Source organism: Podarcis pityusensis (assembly GCF_964106645.2).
Source record: "Podarcis pityusensis genome assembly, chromosome: 2".
Taxonomy (NCBI): Eukaryota; Metazoa; Chordata; class Lepidosauria; order Squamata; family Lacertidae; genus Podarcis; species Podarcis pityusensis.
Genome location: NC_138029.1, coordinates 23,136,053 through 23,155,491, shown reverse-complemented (window position 1 = coordinate 23,155,491; position 19,439 = coordinate 23,136,053). Strand labels below are relative to the sequence as shown.

The window sequence follows — 19,439 nt, the reverse complement described above, 5'->3', positions numbered from 1 at the left end:
TAGGTGTTTAAAAGTAAAAGCATGTCAAGGAGCACTTTGTAAGAGCATGAGCAGAGATAAAAACTACTACTGAGTACTCTGAAATGTATTTCCATGTGTATCTATATTTCTACTCTGCCCTTTTTGGGTTGACAATAATGTTATCAATGGCAATGATAAAACTAGAACGTTAACATTCGCTGTGGCCAAGTAAGTTGGAGGCTTGTGCTAGCCCTGACTCTGGAAAGAGGGACAACTCCTCTCTTGGGTGGAAAGAAAACTCTTTTGGGAGTGCTAGAAAACAGTTGTAACAGACGTAATACTTGTATGTAACCAAAGTATGACTGATTTAGTTGGAGCTGGGTGATCTTACCAAATTCGCTGCTGCAAAACGCCTCCACCTCTTCATGTTCCCTCCTGCAGTCTGTCAGGCACACTTCTGTATTGTCAGCATCTAGAGCAAGAACAAGAGTCCCATGGATGTACAGAAAGTTAACGCTGAGCAGCTCCGTAGCAGGAAGGAATGGAAGCCCGTATTACCCGAGCAACTAAGCAGTGGAACAGACCAGTTTGTTAATGGCTCTGAAAACACTCATTTTCCTAGGGTGTTCTAGCAACCACCAAGCTTCCAGTACCTCCTGTTGTGATATCAGAATGCTGACCTGATGCACTAATTGGATTTTTTTTCCTCTCTCAAAAAAATATTGGAACAAAAAAAAAACTCGTGTGCAGAGGCATTCAGAAGCCCCAAACGCAACAGATCTCACACAGCAGAGAAACTTGAGTTGAAAAGCGAACTTTAAAGGTTTCTAGCGAGGGTTTCTGCCCAGGCTGAAGCCTGGAGAGGAGCATCATTGAGGCTCCCAGCATGTCTGGTCTTTAGCCAGAGAGAAAGATGAAAAAGTGAATGGCAGCCGCGAGCTTCATCCTTCCTCTTTCCCCATGAAGCCAAAGAAGGCTCATTTACAGGGAGAGGGAGAGTTGGAGAATCTGCAGAGGCTGCAGTGTCTCTCCCCAGTGGAGCAAAAGATAGGATCCCCTGTGGGTGTAAGAAATTCCGTAGAGACGGAGGGAGAGGTGGGAAGCTGAGGAAGAGAATCCGTTGGACTAGATGATATCTGGGGTCCCTTACAGCTCTACAATTCTATGATTCCACAATCCCTTCAGAATTTTGAATGTGTTTAAATAGCTACAGTTGAGTCATTTCACAGACTACACACGAACTACACACAGAAAATTAAGGGGTATGTGAGCATTTTTAAAGTGATACAGTGGTACCTTGGGTTACAAATGCTTTGGGTTACAAACGCTTCAGGTTACAGACTCCGCTAACCCGGAAGTAGTACCTGTACTAAGATTTTCAGCTGCTTCTCCGGCTTAAAAAACATATTAAGAAATCACTGCAGTAATTTGTTCAGCTTCAGCTTTTCCAGAGCAGGGGCAGGGGCTATTCAGTGCTTATAATACTGTACCCTTATAATACTTTCAAATGCCTAACAAAACACTATCAAAAGGCTGAAACCAGGCATAGACTTTGTTCCTAAACCTTGAGCCCATATTAATTGCCAAATCCATACGTTTAATTTGCATATGAACTAAACAATTGCCGCATGATTCTGGTTGGTTTCCCTCCCTTCCCCAATGAAGTTTGTTTTTGACTTCTTAATTATCCATTGAATTTCACATAAATGTAAGTTGTTCCTCCATTTGCACAGGAGGGAAGCGATTTCCATCGCCTACAGAACTTTGTGGAACATCTTGCTCCAATCTCAATAGTTGCCCGGTCCCTGGGACCAGATATACAAACAGTGCAGGGGGCTGTGGAGAGTAGAAACGTATTATGTACCATGAGCTCTGTTCCATTAACAGAAAAAACATCAGGATTCAAGCCAGAGTTCGTTTCTCCTGGTAATATATGTTTTAGAAAACAAGATGAATTTTCAATTGTCTGTTGGAATAACTGTAAAGCTTGTTGCCTGCCAAGACACTTTCATCAAGAAGCAAATCCCGTGTCGTCATGTATTTAACAACTAGTTGTTGTTTTTTCATTCATTTGCTCCATTGTCAGCCTTGCCAATTTCATTATTTCTCAGACCTTTCAAAGCCATTAGCTTAGTTGGCTGTGTTCAAGCCTTGCATTGTCTGGCAGAAAGCTAACAGCAAACAAGCACAGCTGCATATATAGATTCTGTGTTTTGTTTTCCTGTGCAATCGTATAAAGGTAAAAGGTAAAGGACCCCTGGATGGTTAAGTCCACTCAAAGGCGACTCTGGGGTTGTGGCGCTCATCTCGCTCTTCAGGCCAAGGGAGCAGGCATTTGTCCAGACAGCTTTCCAGGTCATGTGGCCAGCATGACTAAACTGCTTCTAGCGCAATGGGACACCATGACAGAAACCAGAGTGCACAGAAATTGCCATCTAGTGTCACATTGTATATTGCACTTAAGGCACACTTAAAATGTTTTATTTGCAGTTGGATAGCTGAGTCCTAGACAAATAGACAGCTCCTGCTATGCTCCAAAGGCCTGCAAAAATAAATGGGCCTTAAGCTGACAAATGCATAAGTATGTGGGGAATGATCAGATCTGTACTGGGTTCACGCAGCTATTTTGAAATGAAAAGCAGGAAGCGAGCGGCTTATATACTTACTACTCTGGCTGTTTTAAAGCATTAATTTGACCACCTTTTACTACAGCATTTACTACTGGGAGTGGCAGATGCTACCATGGTACGTACTACTTGCGGTGGGATATATTGCGCGTGGTATTTAAATGCTAGGGGAAACGAAGCCGCTATTATCCAATAGAATAAACTGAAAATGAATGAGCTGTTGTTTACATGGGAGGTCTGATTAAGGCTCACAACCTTCTGAGCTTAAAAACCTAATCGTACATATGCTTATTTGGAAGTAAAAAAGGTAAAGGGACCCCTGACCATTAGGGTCCAGTCGTGCCCGACTCTGGGGTTGCGGCGCTCATCTCGCTTTATTGGCTGAGGGAGCCGGCGTACAGCTTCCAGGTCATGTGGCCAGCATGACTAAGCCGCTTCTGGCGAACCAGAGCAGTGCACGGAAACGCCGTTTACTTTCCCACCAGAGCGGTACCTATTGATCTACTTGCACTTTGACGTGCTTTCAAACTGCTAGGTTGACAGGAGCAGGAACCGAGCAACGGGAGCTCACCCTGTCACAGGGATTTGAACTGTTGACCTTCTAACCAGCAAGACCTAGGCTCTGTGGTTTAACCCACAGTGCCACCCGCGTCTCTTATTTGGAAGTAGGCGCCAGTAAAATCAGGGGCACTCCCAAGCTAGTGCGAGCGGGTTTAGGATTGCCGCCTAAAGCTGTAAATGGACTTAAGGTGAGCAGCAAAGCCCTGCTTCCTTACCGTTCTTTGAGACACTGTGGTGATATGCCAAGCTTGACGCCTGTCGGTTGGTGAGCCAGGAGGGATCGGTGGCATTTCCGAGCAAACGGCTGGGCTTGTCATAGGGACTGATCTTGCCAGGCCGATGGAGGCGATCCAAACTTCCAGAACGTTGCCCGGGGCTTGACCCTGCGTTCTTGAAAGGGTGAGCTTCTGCCAGCAATCTACCCTGGCGTTGGGAATAGGCAGGGGGCCGGAAGTAGGCAGAGATGCTGTTGGCTGCTTTCAGTTGCAGCCTATCCGTGTGCATTCGGTTTGTTTGACTGAAGTTAATGGCGGGGAGAAGGCTCTCCTGGCGGCTCTGGGAAGGGAAGCCCTTGGCATCCTGAATGGGCTCCTTCCTTAAACCTGTGTGGTTCTCTACTGAATATTTGACCTTTTTCTTCTTGTCCCGGGACAGCAGGTGCGTCTGTTCCACTTTCCCTTTCCCCAGGTCTTCTGGAGACAGCGTCTGGTCCTCAGTGCTGCCGCCTCTTAGTGGAGACTTACTCTGGCTTGGTGTGGAGCCGACGGACCCATACATGTCTTTGCTGAACGACTGGATAGACTTTCCAGCATATGGCAGGGGCCCTGCATTTGAGAGAGAGAGGGAGGGAGGGGTTAAAATGCAACTCGAGCAGTGATCCAAGTTCCATGGGTGCAGCAATCACTCTTCCCTTCTATGGCAAGGCCTTAACGTACTATGGGAGAAGAGCACGACTGTGTTTATTTAAGTTTCCTAGTGGAAGTCAAAGTTGGTGACTAATGGGATGTTAAGGGGGATTCATGGATGTTCGTGGGATTACCCTGCATTTGCCTTTAAGCATTTTACAGGCAGTACGTCTGTACACCGCTGAAATGGTCCTGCTACCTCTGAAGGATCTGGTAAACCTCCAGGTATAGGGAGGTATATAAATTCTATTATTATTATTATTAATAATAATAATAATAATAATAATAAATGCAAATTATACAAGCAAATCATAAGCAGACCAGCCACTTCTTAGCCTGCCTTTTCCCTCTCCTCTTTTTCCTTGTGTGGCGTATTTTGCTCAGGGACTTCATTGGAAGAACAGGACTGAGTGGTAGCTGCTACATCAGGGCAGCTGTCCTCGGGTCTCAGCAGCCACATTTGATTTTGTGCCAGCTTCTAGTTCCTAAAACACTACCCTATCCATGAATGCCAGTGAAGAAACTCAACGGCATTCGTCTATTTTCTACCGCCCTAGAGAAATCTTCTCTAACCTGGGGGTCTCCAGATCAACATCTCCCATCATCCGCAATCAGCAGTACCAATGCTCAAGGGCCCTGGAGTTGGGCAACTGGAGGAAACAAGACTGGGGGGAGCCTGTTTAGAGCCTCCATATAACTTTAAATTGCCACTGTGGTGAAACTGTTAGGCTAGCTGAGCATCTTTCCAGTTCAGGCCTCAGCGCTGCAGAACAATGTATTGCGTTGTGTGCTTTAAAAAAAGAAAACCCAGCTGTGGACAAGCGGAAGCATGGAAACCTAGAATTATTTCCCCCCCTGTTTTCATTACAAATTAAAAGCACGATTTATAAACAAACTCCTCTCTAAAAAAAGAATGCTGAATGTCCAGGGAGCATCCGGGGAGCAGGGTTCACATTGCATCCTGGTCCGATTGTTTAAAAGTCCCTGACAAACATGGCTATTTGATTTTCCCATCCACAGGAAGCTCTGTTGACAATGTCGTCTGCTCTGCTTGAGCCCTGTCACCAGCTCTGCATATTGATGAATAATTCTTCTACCTAAGATTTAGATCCCCAAGATGCAAAGGCAGTTGTCTGAGAACCCTAAAAACCGAACTTCAATGTCCCATCTGCTGTTTGTTACAAATTACAGTCTGATCCTAACTGTGTTTATTCAGAAGCCCCATTCATTGCTTGGATCGATTTCCGAGAAGGAACGCTTAACACCTCACCTTCAGGAACTTGGAGTTCTGGGATTCTCAGCCTCCGAAACCAACTTTTATGTATTCCCCTTTCAGCTTGCAAATAACAGCACAGTTTAAGCTTTGAAACTGGTTTATCCACAGTCAAGTTAACTCTCTGCTTGGACATATTAACAACTTTGAATTCAAAATACTTCATACAAGTAATTTAACTCAACGTAGATAAGCAACTGTGATTTTGTTAAAAAATATGCACAATTATAATAGCAGGCAGCCTATTTCTTAGCAGCTGAATAAGAGGAAAGTTTATTAGGGAGGTTTGACCTTTTTACTAATGGAAGCTAAAAAAACCAACAATGGTGAGCTCTCAGTTGTATTTTGTTACTGCCACAAGCTGGCGATACAAAACGGGCAACTTCCCAGACCTGGTTTTATGCCGGTTCCATGGAGAATGAGCTTTCCCACCCCCCACCCTGCCGGCAGGATGGTTTGTAGGTTTGTGGGTGGGTGATTGCATTATTCCAACCCTTCTTTCCCACATTTAGATTGTCAATATAGAGAATTTATATATATAAGATACTCAAACAAATATTCGCAACTCCCACTGTTGATTCTGTCTGCTGATTTAACTCCAGTTCTGAAGTCTCTTGCCAGTTGACATCGTCATTGACATGCTCTTTCCCATGACCACAGCTGGTGAGAGTAAAGATTGCCCTGATACTGCCTGCGAAGGCAGAACATTGCCATGAAGGGAGAGGAAAATCCCTTGCAGGCCAAATGGTGGCTTTTCCATCTAACCATGCCCATTTCTCCCCACCCTGCACTCCTTTGATTGAACAGACCCACCACTTCTGTTTTTTAGTCCATCGCATGTGATTCCAAGGGGTAGGTTGTCATGTAATGGGTTGCGCTTTTATCAGATGGCGCTTACATTAAAATTTTCCTGTCCGTATATTCTTGGGTGCCCCATTTACCGTAGAGCTAAGTGTTCATATGCACAAGGGCCAACTGCATGCCGTGCGAAAAGGAAAGTTCAGGGTTGCACAGGACTCAGCTACACAGCTGCAAATAAGCATTTTAAATGGGCTGCAAAGCACAATATGCAAATGTGACACTAGATGGCGAAGGTGAGCAATGCAAAATTCAATGTATTTTTCAAAACTTTTTTTTAAAGCATTTTCATGGCTTTTTAAAAAAATAATAATGTGTTTAGATTTCACCGCAGTCTCATCCCAGGGTGTTCTAATGAATCATATACCTTTCCTTAGTGCAGATGGGGCCTAGGACTCTTCCGTTTTATCACTAAACAGTTGTGGTTTCTCCCAAAGAATCCTGGGAACTGTAATTTGTTGTGGGTGCTGAGAATTGCTAGGAGACCCCTGTTCCCCCTCACATAGCTACCATTCTCAGGGTAGTTTAACAATCAATCCCTGTTCCCTGAGAACTATGAGAACAGTAGCTCTGTGAGAATAGGGGCCTCTGAACAATTCTCAGCACTTTTAGCAAACCACCGTTGCCAAGATACTTTGGGAGAAGCCATGGCTGCTTAAAGGGCCATGATACTGCTTTAAATGTGTTGGCAACTGGAGCCCTGAATTCAAATCCCTGCTCAGCTCCAAAGACCGGTGAGTGAACTTGGGCTGGTCACTTTCTCTCTCAACTTAACCTAACCTCACAAGGGACTCAGCTATAAAGCTGCAAATAAAACGTTTGAAGTACGTTTGAAGTGCAATACACAATGTGACACTAGATGGCGATGGCGAGCCTTATGGAAAATTCAATGTGTTTTTAAAAACGCTTTTTTGAAAAAGCATTTTCAGAACGTTTTTTATATGTGTGTTGTTGTTTTGGGAGGTAGCCAATAATGCATGCTGCTTGGAGGTCCTTTGAGGAAAGGCAGGATAAAAAGGCAAATGTTGATCTTTTTATATTTCCAATTACAGCTCTTCCCCTCTTGTGCAATGATTGACTCGGCCTGATCCGCTCTAGCTAATTCTGACCTAGAAGAATGTAATACAGGCATTCTGCTTTATACTTTTCTGGATCTCCAGGATCCTTATCACTATCAGAAGGAGCCCTAGATCTATGAGTGCTGCTGCCAGGCTTGGTAAAATTTCCTGTTGGAGTCCCCCTCCCCACACAAAACTGATGAACATAGTGCAAGAATGCCCAAAGTGTACAATGTATCGTCGTCATCCTCATTCTAGAACCACACATTTTATTTTATATAAAAGCATTTTTAAACTGTGGAATATTAAAATAGTCACTAAGCTATGTATATTAGGAGGAGGAGGAAGAGGGGTCTCTGTGTGAATAATTTTAATACATTAATTTTAAATAAAATACACATAGGTGACTTGGAGTACAGCCGTCTGCTTTGCATTGTTTACTCCCTGCATTGCTTACATAGAGTTCAGTGAGGCTCATTCCCCAGTAAGAATGCATAAGACTGCAAGTTTAGCCCAAGCACAAGGGAGGAAAAAATTAAACTGGGATGAAGCAGGTCTCAAGCTGGGAATGTCCTTCACCCGAAACGCTGGAATCATAGAGTTGGAAGGGACCCTGACGGTCATCTAGTCTAACCCCCTTGCAAAGCAGAAATATGCAGCTGCCCCATACAAGGATCGAACCTGCAACCTTGACATCATCAGTTCCATATTATGTTTTTATGTGTGTTCATAGCTGTCAACTTACAGATTTGAAAATAAGGGACCAGCAGCCTTGAAAATAAGGGACCAGCAGTCAAAATAAGGGACCTGCAGCCTCACCTGTTCCAGGCACTCCAGTCTTCCTGTCCTCCTGCAGTCTGGTCAAACTCATGCTGGTAGCTTCGAGAACACTGTCCAACCAACTTTGTAACCAGAGGTTCAACTGAATAGAATCTGAATCACATGCACCACAAGGCCTATGCAGCCTCAACTTAAGATGGCTCCCCGGCCTGGCTTTGCACTGCAAAGTTTGCAGCAGCACGTGCAACAAAATGGCGTCCAGCATTCAAAAAACCCCTCAGCTTGCATTAACTAGCCACACACAAGGCATGCAAGCTCCACCCCCCAGTCGTTCTTAGACTTCTTATTGGGTGAGCAACACAGGCAAGCAACACAGTTGGAGCCTCCCTCCTCCCTGGCCGGCAGGGAGGGAGGGAGAGGAGCTGCTTCCTTTGAAATTTAAGGGACATAATTTAAGGGACATTTAAGGGACATCTATCAATAAGGGACAGCAGCGGGACATGGCGCTGGAATAAGGGACTGTCCCTTCAAATAAGGGACACTTGACAGCTATGTGTGTGTTGGAAGCTGCCCGGAGCGACTGGGACAACCCAGTCAGATGGGTGGGGTACAAATAATAGGATGATAATGATTATGATTATGATGATTTATTATTAACCAACTGAGCTATTCAGTCAGTACAGATAACAATGGGCTAGATGGACTCACTCGGTCGAAGGCTATGTTGCTAGGGAAGGCGTCAAGCAGCTCCTCTGCAAATTCTCTCTCTTTCTCTCTTATCTCTCTCTTCTTTCCCCCCCCCCCTTCCTCTCCTATCTCTGGAGGCTTAGGATTCGCTGCACTATCTCGCCAGCGTGAGGAACAAATGGTCATAGTCCCTGTTGCGCTAGGGTTGTCATATGTCTGTTTTCCCCTGAACATGTCCAGGGTCCCAAAGATGAAATTTACCATTCAGGTGGGGGATTTTCATTTTAAAATGGCAAATTGTCTAGGTTTTCGCAAACAGAACCGAGAAGTGTGTGTGTCCAAAAAAAGCTCAACAACTCTTTGTGTCTGGATTTCTACTTCTTGAAATATGGCAACCCTACAGCCTCACCACCTCACCAATTGTCTTAATTTAGATGCCATGGAAGGGACAACTTTTATAGATGTCTCTATTCTGCTAGTCCAGAAACACACACACACACACACACACACACACACACATATATATATATATATATATATATACAGAATTAACATCCCAAACAGGCCAGAGGCTGGTGCACAGTTTTTCTCCCTCAGGCGCGCACACAGGTGCAAAGGTTCCTTCCCAAGGCTCGGGGGGGGGGGGTTTGAGGGTTGCCACAAGTCCGGAATCTTCCGGACGCAGCCGGAATACTGCAGTCGGCAGTGGTGTCTGGCTGGAAATCGGGGGTATGTCTGTGAAAATCCGGACGTACAGCAACCTGTGTTGGTGTTTTTGCTGATTTTCCATGAACATATCTCAAAAACGTCATTCTCAACAACTTTGGCCAATAGTTATAATAAGAATAATAAAAAAGCTCAACAACTTTGGCATAATAATAACAGCTCAACAACTTTGGCATAATAATAACAGCTCAACAACTTTGGCATAATAATAACAGCTCAACAACTTTGGGCAATGATATTAATAATAATAATAGCTCAACAACTTTGGCCAATAATAAAGCTCAACAACCTTGGGCAAGACTATTATTATTATTATTATTATTATTATTATTAGCTCAACAACTTTGAGCAGCAATAATAATAATAATAATAATTTAAATAGCGCAACAACTTTGGGCAATAATAATCAGTCCTGTTTTTCTGAGGGGATGCAGGGGTACACATACCCCTTAAACAATTTGCGAATCTTTGTACTTTTGTCCATTTACTGTATTTATTTTTCCCGATCTGAACTACATAATGGTGATTTTCTTGAGTCAAAATGAGAGTACCCCCCTAAACATTTTTTTTAGAAAAAAGCACTGATGATAATAATACTGTAATAGTAAAGCTCAATAATTGTGAGTAATAATAAGAATAATAAAAGCTCAACAACTCTGACCAATAATAATATTAATAATAATAAAGTTCAATAACTGTGGATAAGAATAAGAATAATAATGGCTCATCAACTTTGGCCAATAATCATAATAATAATAATAAATATAATAAAGCTCAATAACTGTGGATGATAATAATAATAATAGCTCATCAGCTTTGGCCAATAATAATAATAATAATAATAAAGCTCAATAACTGTGGATAATAATAATAATAATAATAATAATAATAATAGCAGCTCATCAGCTTTGGCTAATAATAATAATAATAAAGCTCAATAACTGTGGATAATGATGATGATGATGATGATAATAATAATAATAATAATAATAATAATTGCAGCTCATCAGCTTTGGCTAATAATAATAAAGCGCCACAACTTTGCTCAGCAAAGCTGCACGACTTTTCTGTGAGGCGAATTCCCTCCGCGTCTGTGGGAAGGGCTGCAGCTGGTGCAGGCGAAAGTTGGGCAGGAGGAAGGGAAGCGCGTGAGTGCGTGTCTGTCCCCGCGGGGCCTCCTCGGCTGTTGGCAACACCTTACCTGCCCCAGAGCTGAAGGGGAAGCCCAACGCGAAGCCCAGCAGCCAAAGACCTGGGGATGTCATTGTGAAGGAAATCTTTTTCCAAACTCCAAGGGAGCCAGAGTGTCTCTCTCTCTCTCTCTCTCTTCCTTTCTCTCTCTTTTGGCCCTTCCCCCTGTTCATGCTAATGAGAGGCATCCTTAGGGGAAACGGGAATCAGTCACTCCCTGGAGCAAGACCCAGCTTTTTTTATTATTATCATCATCGTTTGTTTTATTTACTTATATTTTATTGAAGCGATTTCCATTAAAAGAATTACAGAGGAAAAGTAAAGGGGGGGAGGGGGAAAGAACAACATAGACACACATATAAAAAATAGAATGTGCAAAAATGCACTATGCAACATTCCCACACGTTCTTCTAGAAACTGGTACAGTTTTGTTATCCTAATACTTATGTAAAGGTTAATGGCCTAGTGCATTTGTATAAAATCCTTCTGGGTATTATATTTATCTAAGTGTGTGCCCAGTAGCAGTCAGTTCAGAGGTTGCGAGTGATGCCAGTCAATTAACGGGTATCGTATCTTTTATTTTTCCAGTTAATCAATATCAGTCTCTTGGCCATCTTTAGGGCACAGTTCCTGGGAGCAGCCTGGCTCTGCAATCCTGTCAAGGGGCATCTTCCTCCAACTAACCCTGGTCCGATGATGGCAGCAAGGGCCTGAAATAATCCAGGGAGGGGTGGACAGGAAAAGAAGAGACTAAAAGAATCAAGAAAACTGCCAAAGCGCTAAAAAATATTAAACAGAAGCCAAACTGGAATGAATATTACAATTAACCATAATAATTAATGATTGGCAGAGAAGAAGGAAGACAATCAGAGCCAATATTCAAACTTGGAAAGAAAATTGGAAATACGGACAGGGGGTGATTAATGGCTGCTGCTGAAGAAATATTGAAAGGAGATAAGAGATCAAATGTGATTCACCGGGAGAGGAAGAAAAATAAGATATTGAAAAAGAACCATTACCACTTTGGACTAGAATCACGGGGCGTATACAAAAAAAAAAAGGAAAGTGTTATCCTACTTCCTCTGAGTGCTATGGGAGATCATTTATGGAGATGAAAGGATTTATTAACAGACCAGTGACAGTTTAACAGCCCGCGAGAGACGGATGGAGCCAGATAAGAGTAGTAGAAACACGATTTTGGAGGATGGGAAGAATAGCAAGAGGAACATTGGGGCTGTGGGATGTACCTCCAGCTGCCAATAACAGTATAAAGAGGAAGATGAGAGAAAATGGAGATATATGAGCTATCTTGGCAAATAGAGGGAAAACGAAAAGCAAACTAATTGAACTGAGGTTTAGTCGAAAGAAGGAGGAGACTGAAATAGTGGTACCATGCAGAAAGGAGCAAGGGAACGCCATAGGAACTCTCCCCAAACAGACCAGGTGTGTAGACGTTGCTGAACTACAACTCCCACCCATCAAAGATTCCCCCCACCCATAGGAGACAATTCCTAAGGGCTGAGATCCCTTCAAGACCCCCCAATAAAATCCTTCCCCACATCAATAGGCATTGCCATTCAATTGGGGTTTGTGTGTGTGCTGCATCTTGTGACTGATTGTGTCAGGCGGTCCTAAGATAGGCAGAGGACCATTTACTTATGGGGCATGATGAAATTGATTTGAGAGGCATCGGGGCCATGGAAACCTCTGGCCTTTTGTACAGCCAGAATGGAGCCCACAGTACAAAGATAAAGAGTTGTTGCTCCATTTCCCTGGGCCTCTGACCCTGCCCAACACTGGCCTACGGCCCCTGGAAGGATCCCTCCAAAAAAATGCAGTTTTATGATGTTTCCGCACGCTCTTTCTCTCTCTATATATATAAATTGTGTGTGTGGCTCTCTCTCTCTCTCTGTGTGTGCATATAACACTTGAAATCACTAGAGGTATACCCACAATTGTGGTAGGTTTGAGTGGATTAGACCAGTTCCTTTAAAGCAGTGTTTCCAAAATGTGGGTCCACCTGTTTTTGGACTACAATTCCCATCATCTCTGACCACTGGTCTTGCTAGATTAGGGATGATGGGAGTTGTAGTCCAAAAACAGCGGGAGACCCAAGTTTGGGAAACACTGGTTTAGGATGATGCCTCCCCAGCTGTCGCCATTGGCTGCAGACTGCTTGTGATGTCGCAATAGCACTTGGTAGCTGAGTGGATACAAGGGCAGGCCAAGGAGAAAACCCTTTTCTGCTGCCCAGCAAAACACAGCTGGCAACAGCTGTGATATTCAGCAGTGTCTGGTCCCCCGCCCCTTTTCTTCCCTTTGGAGTAGGTGAACTGGCAAATGGAAGGTGATCATCCAGCAGTAGTATGTAAAGATGTGACAATAAAGCTAGTTTGCTTACTGAATGGGATGGCAGCTTGAAGGCTGCTGATATCATAGAATCTTAAGAGTTGGAAGGGACCCAAGGGTCATCTAGTCTAACCCCCTGCAACGCAGGAATCTCAGCTAGAGCATCCATGACAGATAACCATCCAACCTCAGTTTAAAGACCTCCAAGGAAAGAGAGTCCATAATATAAATAGTATTATATAATGGGACGTCCTTATTTTCATCGGAGAAATGTTGGAAGCTATGAGCTCCTAGGGGCTGGGGTCCCTTTGCCCCTCCCCCAATAAAATATTAGAGGGGGCTGCCCCCCCCAAAAAGTTGACGGACACTTCCATTCAAATAGTGTGCGTGTCATGTGATCACTTATGTGGGGCGGGGCTTACCCCCCCCCCCAAAAAATATTTTATTCAAGTTGGCAGCTCTGGTTCTAGCTCTTGTTAAAGGAAGCAGCTCTGCATATACATGGTCCCAAGAGAAGTCGGCAAGGCAAACAGGTTGCGAAGAAACAAACAAACACTGATATTTGACTGCACAATAGCTTTCTAGATTCCCATTCACGATACTGTGCACTTTATTTAATGGGGCGTCTGCAGCTGCAGCCTCAAGCCCCACATTCTCCGGGCGCAAGATCGCGTTGTGTTTAGGATGCGCGCGATCACCACCCGGCCTGATCAAACTTCTCCCTCGTTTTCGTGCAAATGAGAGCTTGCAAGCCCTTGCTGTCGTACCTTCCGCAGCCTGCGCCCGCGTCCAGCAGGGAACGGCGCGACTGCTTGCAAAAGCGTGCAGCAACAGCGGCTCAGAAAGCCATCGCCGAGCTGCTTGGAAGCGCTTGGTGAATTTTGAAAGCCTTGCCGCAAAAACGAGGAACGACCCAGATGGGACTCGAACCCACAATCCCCAGCTCCGGAGGCTGATGCCTTATCCATTAGGCCACTGGGTCACCTGGCAAGAATGGCTGAGCGCCGCATTCTAAGGGCCCCGCCCGGACACGCGTGGCTCCGCCCACTCCGCGTCCATCCTCCCTCTCCTGACTTCGTCTTCCGCCCCTGAGACAATAAGCCACGCCCTCCCTGCGTACTGCTCGCTTCGCGCTTCGGACTGGCTTTAACTCCACCCCCGGAGCCGCAGGCTCTGCTGCGCATGTCAGGCTACCGTAGCTTGGCCGTGGGACGGCGTCGACTCACGTGAGGGACCTGTCAACACGTGGAAGGTCTCCCGCTTGACCCCGCGGTCCTCGGGACTAGATAATTTGGGATGATTTTCACAAGCGACGTGTGTAACCTGGATATGCACTATCCAAGTCTGCAGTCGGATCGCCATACGTCCGGGATTCCCCGGACATACAGACTCAGCAAGCGCTTGTGCTTCCGATAGATGTCCTAATGTCCGGTGAAATCCAGTTGTATGGCAGCTCATGCCGGCAGGGTCGTTGATTATTGTTTTATTTTTGTTGCCCATCTGGCTGAGTTTCCCCAGCTACTCTGGGTGCCTTCCAGCAAAATACAAAAAATAATAACATGTCAGACATTAGAAACTTCCCTGGACAGAGCTGTTTTCATGTTTCCTGAAAGTTGTGTAATTCTTTATCTGCCTGTTGTCTGATGGAAGGGCATTCCATGGGGAGGGCGCCACTGCCAAGAAGGCCCTCTGCCTGGTTCCCTGTAACGTTTTGCCAAAATGGCCCAATTTGTTTTGCGATTTTGCAAAAACCCCCAACAACTTTGGCCAAAACTTAAAAAAAAGCAACAGGGAGAAAAAAGCTCAACAACTGTGGATTTTCTCTTCCACTTTCTGAAATATGGCAACCCTGCAACAGTCCTAAAGTGATGACACTTTGGTGAAAGGGGATTGTAAGCTTCCCCTGAGGAAAGGTTCATGGGGTAGCCAGAAGGGGGATGGAAGTGGGCAGCTGCCCCCACCTCCGTAAATCAAGTATATATAAAAACAACTTTCTTTATCCTCAGCGGAGCACTAAGTGATATGTTTGAATGCTGAATGTGTAAGTGTATATGGCTAGAGACTGGATAAAAAACATTCGTTGTACTGCTGTTTAATGGTTATTGTGTTTGTATTTGTTTAAAAATGTGTTTATAAATACAGTGGTACCTCGGGTTAAGTACTTAATTCTTTCCGGAGGTCCGTTCTTAACCTGAAACTGTTCTTAACCTGAAGCACCACTTTAGCTAATGGGGACTCCGGCTGCTGCTGCGCCGCCGGAGCACAATTTCTGTTCTTATCCTGAAGCAAAGTTCTTAACCTGAAGCACTATTTCAGGGTTAGTGGAGTCTGTAACCTGAAGGGTATGTAACCCGAGGTACCACTGAATATATATAAATACTTAACTCAAAGTAGAGATTGTAGAAAGATTTTGACGGATTTTCCTGAATGCTTGGGGTCAAAATAAAGTAATTTAAAACAACTGTTGTGGATACATTTCATTCCGAATCTGGTCGACAGATGATGTTGACAGGAGGGTGTTCTGCCCCCCCCCCCATAACATAAAACCTGTCTACGCCCACGGAAAGGTCACAGCATTTAGGACTTTTAAGTATAGAAATAAAGCAAGCAAGGTGCGATGTAATAGACGTTTATAAAATTAGGCGTGCCATGCATGGAGCAAGTGGATCGAGAAACGTTTTCTCTCCCTTCTCACATCCAGTAAAGCTGAATGTTGGAAGATTCGGGTCAAAGGAAAATGCTTCTTCATGCAGCTAATTTATGTTAAACTTGCTCCCACAAAGCGAAGTGGGGGCTACCAACTTGGATGGCTTTTCAAGGAGGATTAGACAAATTAATGTAAGATAAGACTTTCTTTTTTTTTTATAAGATATTTATTAAGATTTTCAAAATATTACAAAATAAAAATAGAAAAAAGAAAAACACAAAAAATAAAAATAGTTAAAAATAACTCAATCTTTCCATTACTTATTTTTCATTAGCTTGTTTCCCGGACCTCCTCACGCCTCCCTTTTTTGTATTCCAGTTCGGTTTGTTGGTTCAGCAAATCCTTCCCCCTTTGTCTATCCTAATCATTAATCTTAAAATATTGTAACATTAAATTTTTACCTGTTAGTAATCCATTTTTCATATTCCCTTATAGTATTGCAGCTAAAAACCACTTAATTTCTATCCAACATCATTCTAACATTCATTAATTTTACAATATTTCTGTAAATAGTCTTTAAATTTCTTCCAATCTTCTTCCACCGACTCTTCTCCCTGGTCCCGGATTCTGCCAGTCATTTCCGCCAGTTCCATATAGTCAATCACCTTCATCTGCCATTCTTCCAGAGTGGGTAGATCTTGTGTCTTCCAATACTTTGCAATGAGTATTCTTGCTGCTGTTGTGGCATACATAAAAAAAGTTCTATCCTTCTTTGGCACCAATTGGCCGACTATGCCCAGGAGAAAAGCCTCTGGTTTCTTCAAGAAGGTATATTTAAATACTTTTTTCAATTCATTATAGATCATCTCCCAGAAAGCCTTAATCCTTGGGCACGTCCACCAAAGGTGAAAGAATGTACCTTCAGTTTCTTTACATTTCCAACATTTATTATCGGGCAAATGATAGATTTTTGCAAGCTTGACTGGAGTCATGTACCACCTGTATACCATTTTCATAATATTCTCTCTTAAGGCATTACATGCCGTAAACTTCATACCTGTGGTCCATAACTGTTCCCAGTCAGCCATCATTATATTATGTCCAACATCTTGTGCCCATTTAATCATAGCAGATTTCACCATTTCATCCTGAGTATTCCATTTCAACAGCAAGTTATACATCTTTGACAAAATCTTAGTTTTGGGTTCTAACAGTTCTGTTTCTAATTTTGATTTTTCCACCTGGAAGCCAATTTTCTTGTCCAAATTATATGCCTCCATTATCTGATAATAATGAAGCCAATCTCGCACTTTGTTTTTTAGTTTCTCAAAACTCTGCAATTTCAGTCTATCTCCCTCTTGTTCCAAGATTTCCCAATATTTCGGCCATTTGGCCGCCATATTGAGCTTTTTCAGTGCTTTTGCTTCCATCGGTGACAGCCACCTTGGAGTTTTGTTTTCCAATAAATCCTTATACCTTATCCAGACATTAAACAATGCTTTCCTGACAATATGATTCTTAAATGCTTTATGTGCTTTGACCTTATCATACCACAAATATGCATGCCATCCAAATACATTATTGAAGCCTTCTAAATCCAAAATATCTGTGTTTTCAAGAAGCAGCCATTCTTTCAGCCAGCAAAAAGCTGCTGATTCATAATAAAGTTTAAGGTCTGGCAGGGCAAATCCACCTCTTTCCTTTGCATCCGTTAATATTTTAAATTTTATTCTAGGCTTCTTGCCCTGCCAGACAAATCTAGAAATATCAAAGGAAAATGCTTCTTCATGCAGCTAATTTATGTTAAACTTGCTCCCACAAAGCGAAGTGGGGGCTACCAACTTGTATGGCTTTTCAAGGAGGATTAGACAAATTAATGTAGGATAAGACTTTCAATGACTATTAGCCACAGCTGCTATGTCTACCTCCACTTTCAGAGACACTATGCATCTGTATACCAGTTTCTGGGAATCACAGGCAGACAGAGTGCTCCTGCTGCACTTTTTTGCAGGCCTTTTACCTGCTTGGCCACTGCAAGAACTGTTGCGGTGTGTGTGTACAGTATGATTTTTTCTTTTTCTCCATTTCAAATCAAAACGTTTTACAAACTTTAAAGCACCCAAGGACTTCCCTTCTTCTTCTTCCACAGTTCATATGACGCATCATACTTTCCTACGTTAGTGATGTATGGAAGTGAGAGCTGGACCATAAAGAAGGCTGATCCCTGAAGAATTGATGCTTTTGAATTATGGTGCTGGAGGAGACTCTTGAGAGTTCCATGGACTGAAAGAAGATCAAACCTCTCCATTCTGAAGAAAATCAGCCCTGAGTGCTCACTGGAAGGACAGATCCTGAAGCTGAGGCTCCACTACTTTGGCCACCTCATGAGAAGAGAAGACTCCCTGGAAAAGACCCTCATGTTGGGAAAGATGGAGGGCACAAGGAGAAGGGGACAACAGAGGACAAGATGGTTGGACAGTGTTCTCGAAGCTACCAGCATGAGTCTGACAAAACTGTGGGAGGCAGTGGAAGACAGGAGTGCCTGGCGTGCTCTGGTCCATGGGGTCACTGTTATGTACTGAGTTGAATAGGATCCAAACTGTAGCAGTCTGATTGGTCCTAGAACAATAGGATTCAGAATGCAGCAGTCTGATTGGTCCTAGAACAATGCAGCAGTATGATTGGTTGGCAGGAACCACCCAATCCTGCTCCAGATAGAAGTGAATCCACAACCTGATTGGCTTACAGTAGAATTCCAGAATTAGCCAATCATGTGCAGCCCATTGTGTAAATAATGTATATAAAGCAGATACTGTGAGGGGACAATTATTCATTCCTCCTCACCACTATGAGCTGAATAAAGAGCATGAAATCACTTTGCGACTCTGAGTATATTTCACTGACGACGAGGATGGGATCCCGCTGAGCTGACTGCCACACACAGCACCGCAGCACCGCCAACTGCCGCACCGCTGCCTCGCACCGTGTATCCAGGCTTCAGCTCCGGGGCACAAGGAACTCAGAATGGCAGCCAACAGCAGCTTCTCGCCATTCAACCCAGCATCTGGAGACTGGGAAGCGTACGCCTCCCGTTTCACCTTCCTCCTAGAAGCCAAAGGGGTCACCGACGAAGAAGACGCCAAGAAGAGGGCGATATTCTTCAGCGTCTGCGGAGAGGAGACGTTTGAAATCGCCCGGGCTCTCCTTGCGCCTGAAGACGTCGCTACTGTTCCATACAAAACAATAATGGAACAGCTGAAGGGGCACTTTTCGCCGCAGCCCTCAGTGGTGGCTCGTCGAAATGCCTTCTACGCAAAGCGGCAAGCCCCTGGGGAAACCATAACTGGGTTTGTGACCTCTCTCCGCCAAGCCGCCCGGTTCTGCAACTTCTCAGAGCTGGAGAACATGCTTCGTGACCGCCTCGTCGGTGGCCTGAAGGATGAGAAGCTGCAACGACGCCTCTACGCTAAGAAGGACCTAACGTTCCAGGTCGCTCTGGAGGAGGCCCTGGCAACAGAAGCTGCCGAGAGGTCGACCCAAGAGGCACGGCCGAGCCTGCCATCCCAACCGAGGGTCCACCATGAAGACCTCACCAACGACTCAGGATCCGACAGGGAGGAGGTGCACCGAGTACAGCAGCGCACTCAAGCAGCGCACAGACCACAGCTGCCTCGACGAGAAGGAGGGAACTGCGCAAGCTGCGGGGAGAGTCACGAGAGGAGGACCTGCCGTTTCCGCAACGCAGAGTGCAGGCAGTGCAGAAAATCGGGACACATCGCCCGGGTGTGTCGGGCTCGGCCCACCCGACACCAGGCA

The 19,439-nt window shown here is 44.3% G+C and overlaps 1 protein-coding gene across 2 annotated transcripts in view; it reads right to left on the bottom strand.

The window, feature by feature from the left end:
* The window catches only part of LOC308470976 (UPF0450 protein C17orf58 homolog), a 31,422-nt gene extending 20,626 nt beyond the window's left edge, over window positions 1–10,796 (bottom strand). The window contains exons 1-3 of one of the 2 annotated variants that reach the window (XM_080994739.1): window positions 10,638–10,796; window positions 3,365–3,973; window positions 353–433 (exon numbers count right to left, since the gene is read on the bottom strand). In XM_080994739.1, the coding sequence (XP_080850865.1) occupies window positions 353–433; window positions 3,365–3,973; window positions 10,638–10,701 (754 nt within the window). In that variant the 5' untranslated portion in view covers window positions 10,702–10,796. The remainder of the gene's footprint in view (window positions 1–352; window positions 434–3,364; window positions 3,974–10,637) is intronic. The other variant, XM_080994740.1, reaches the window with a different exon arrangement.
* Between the last annotated feature and the right edge of the window lie 8,643 nt (window positions 10,797–19,439).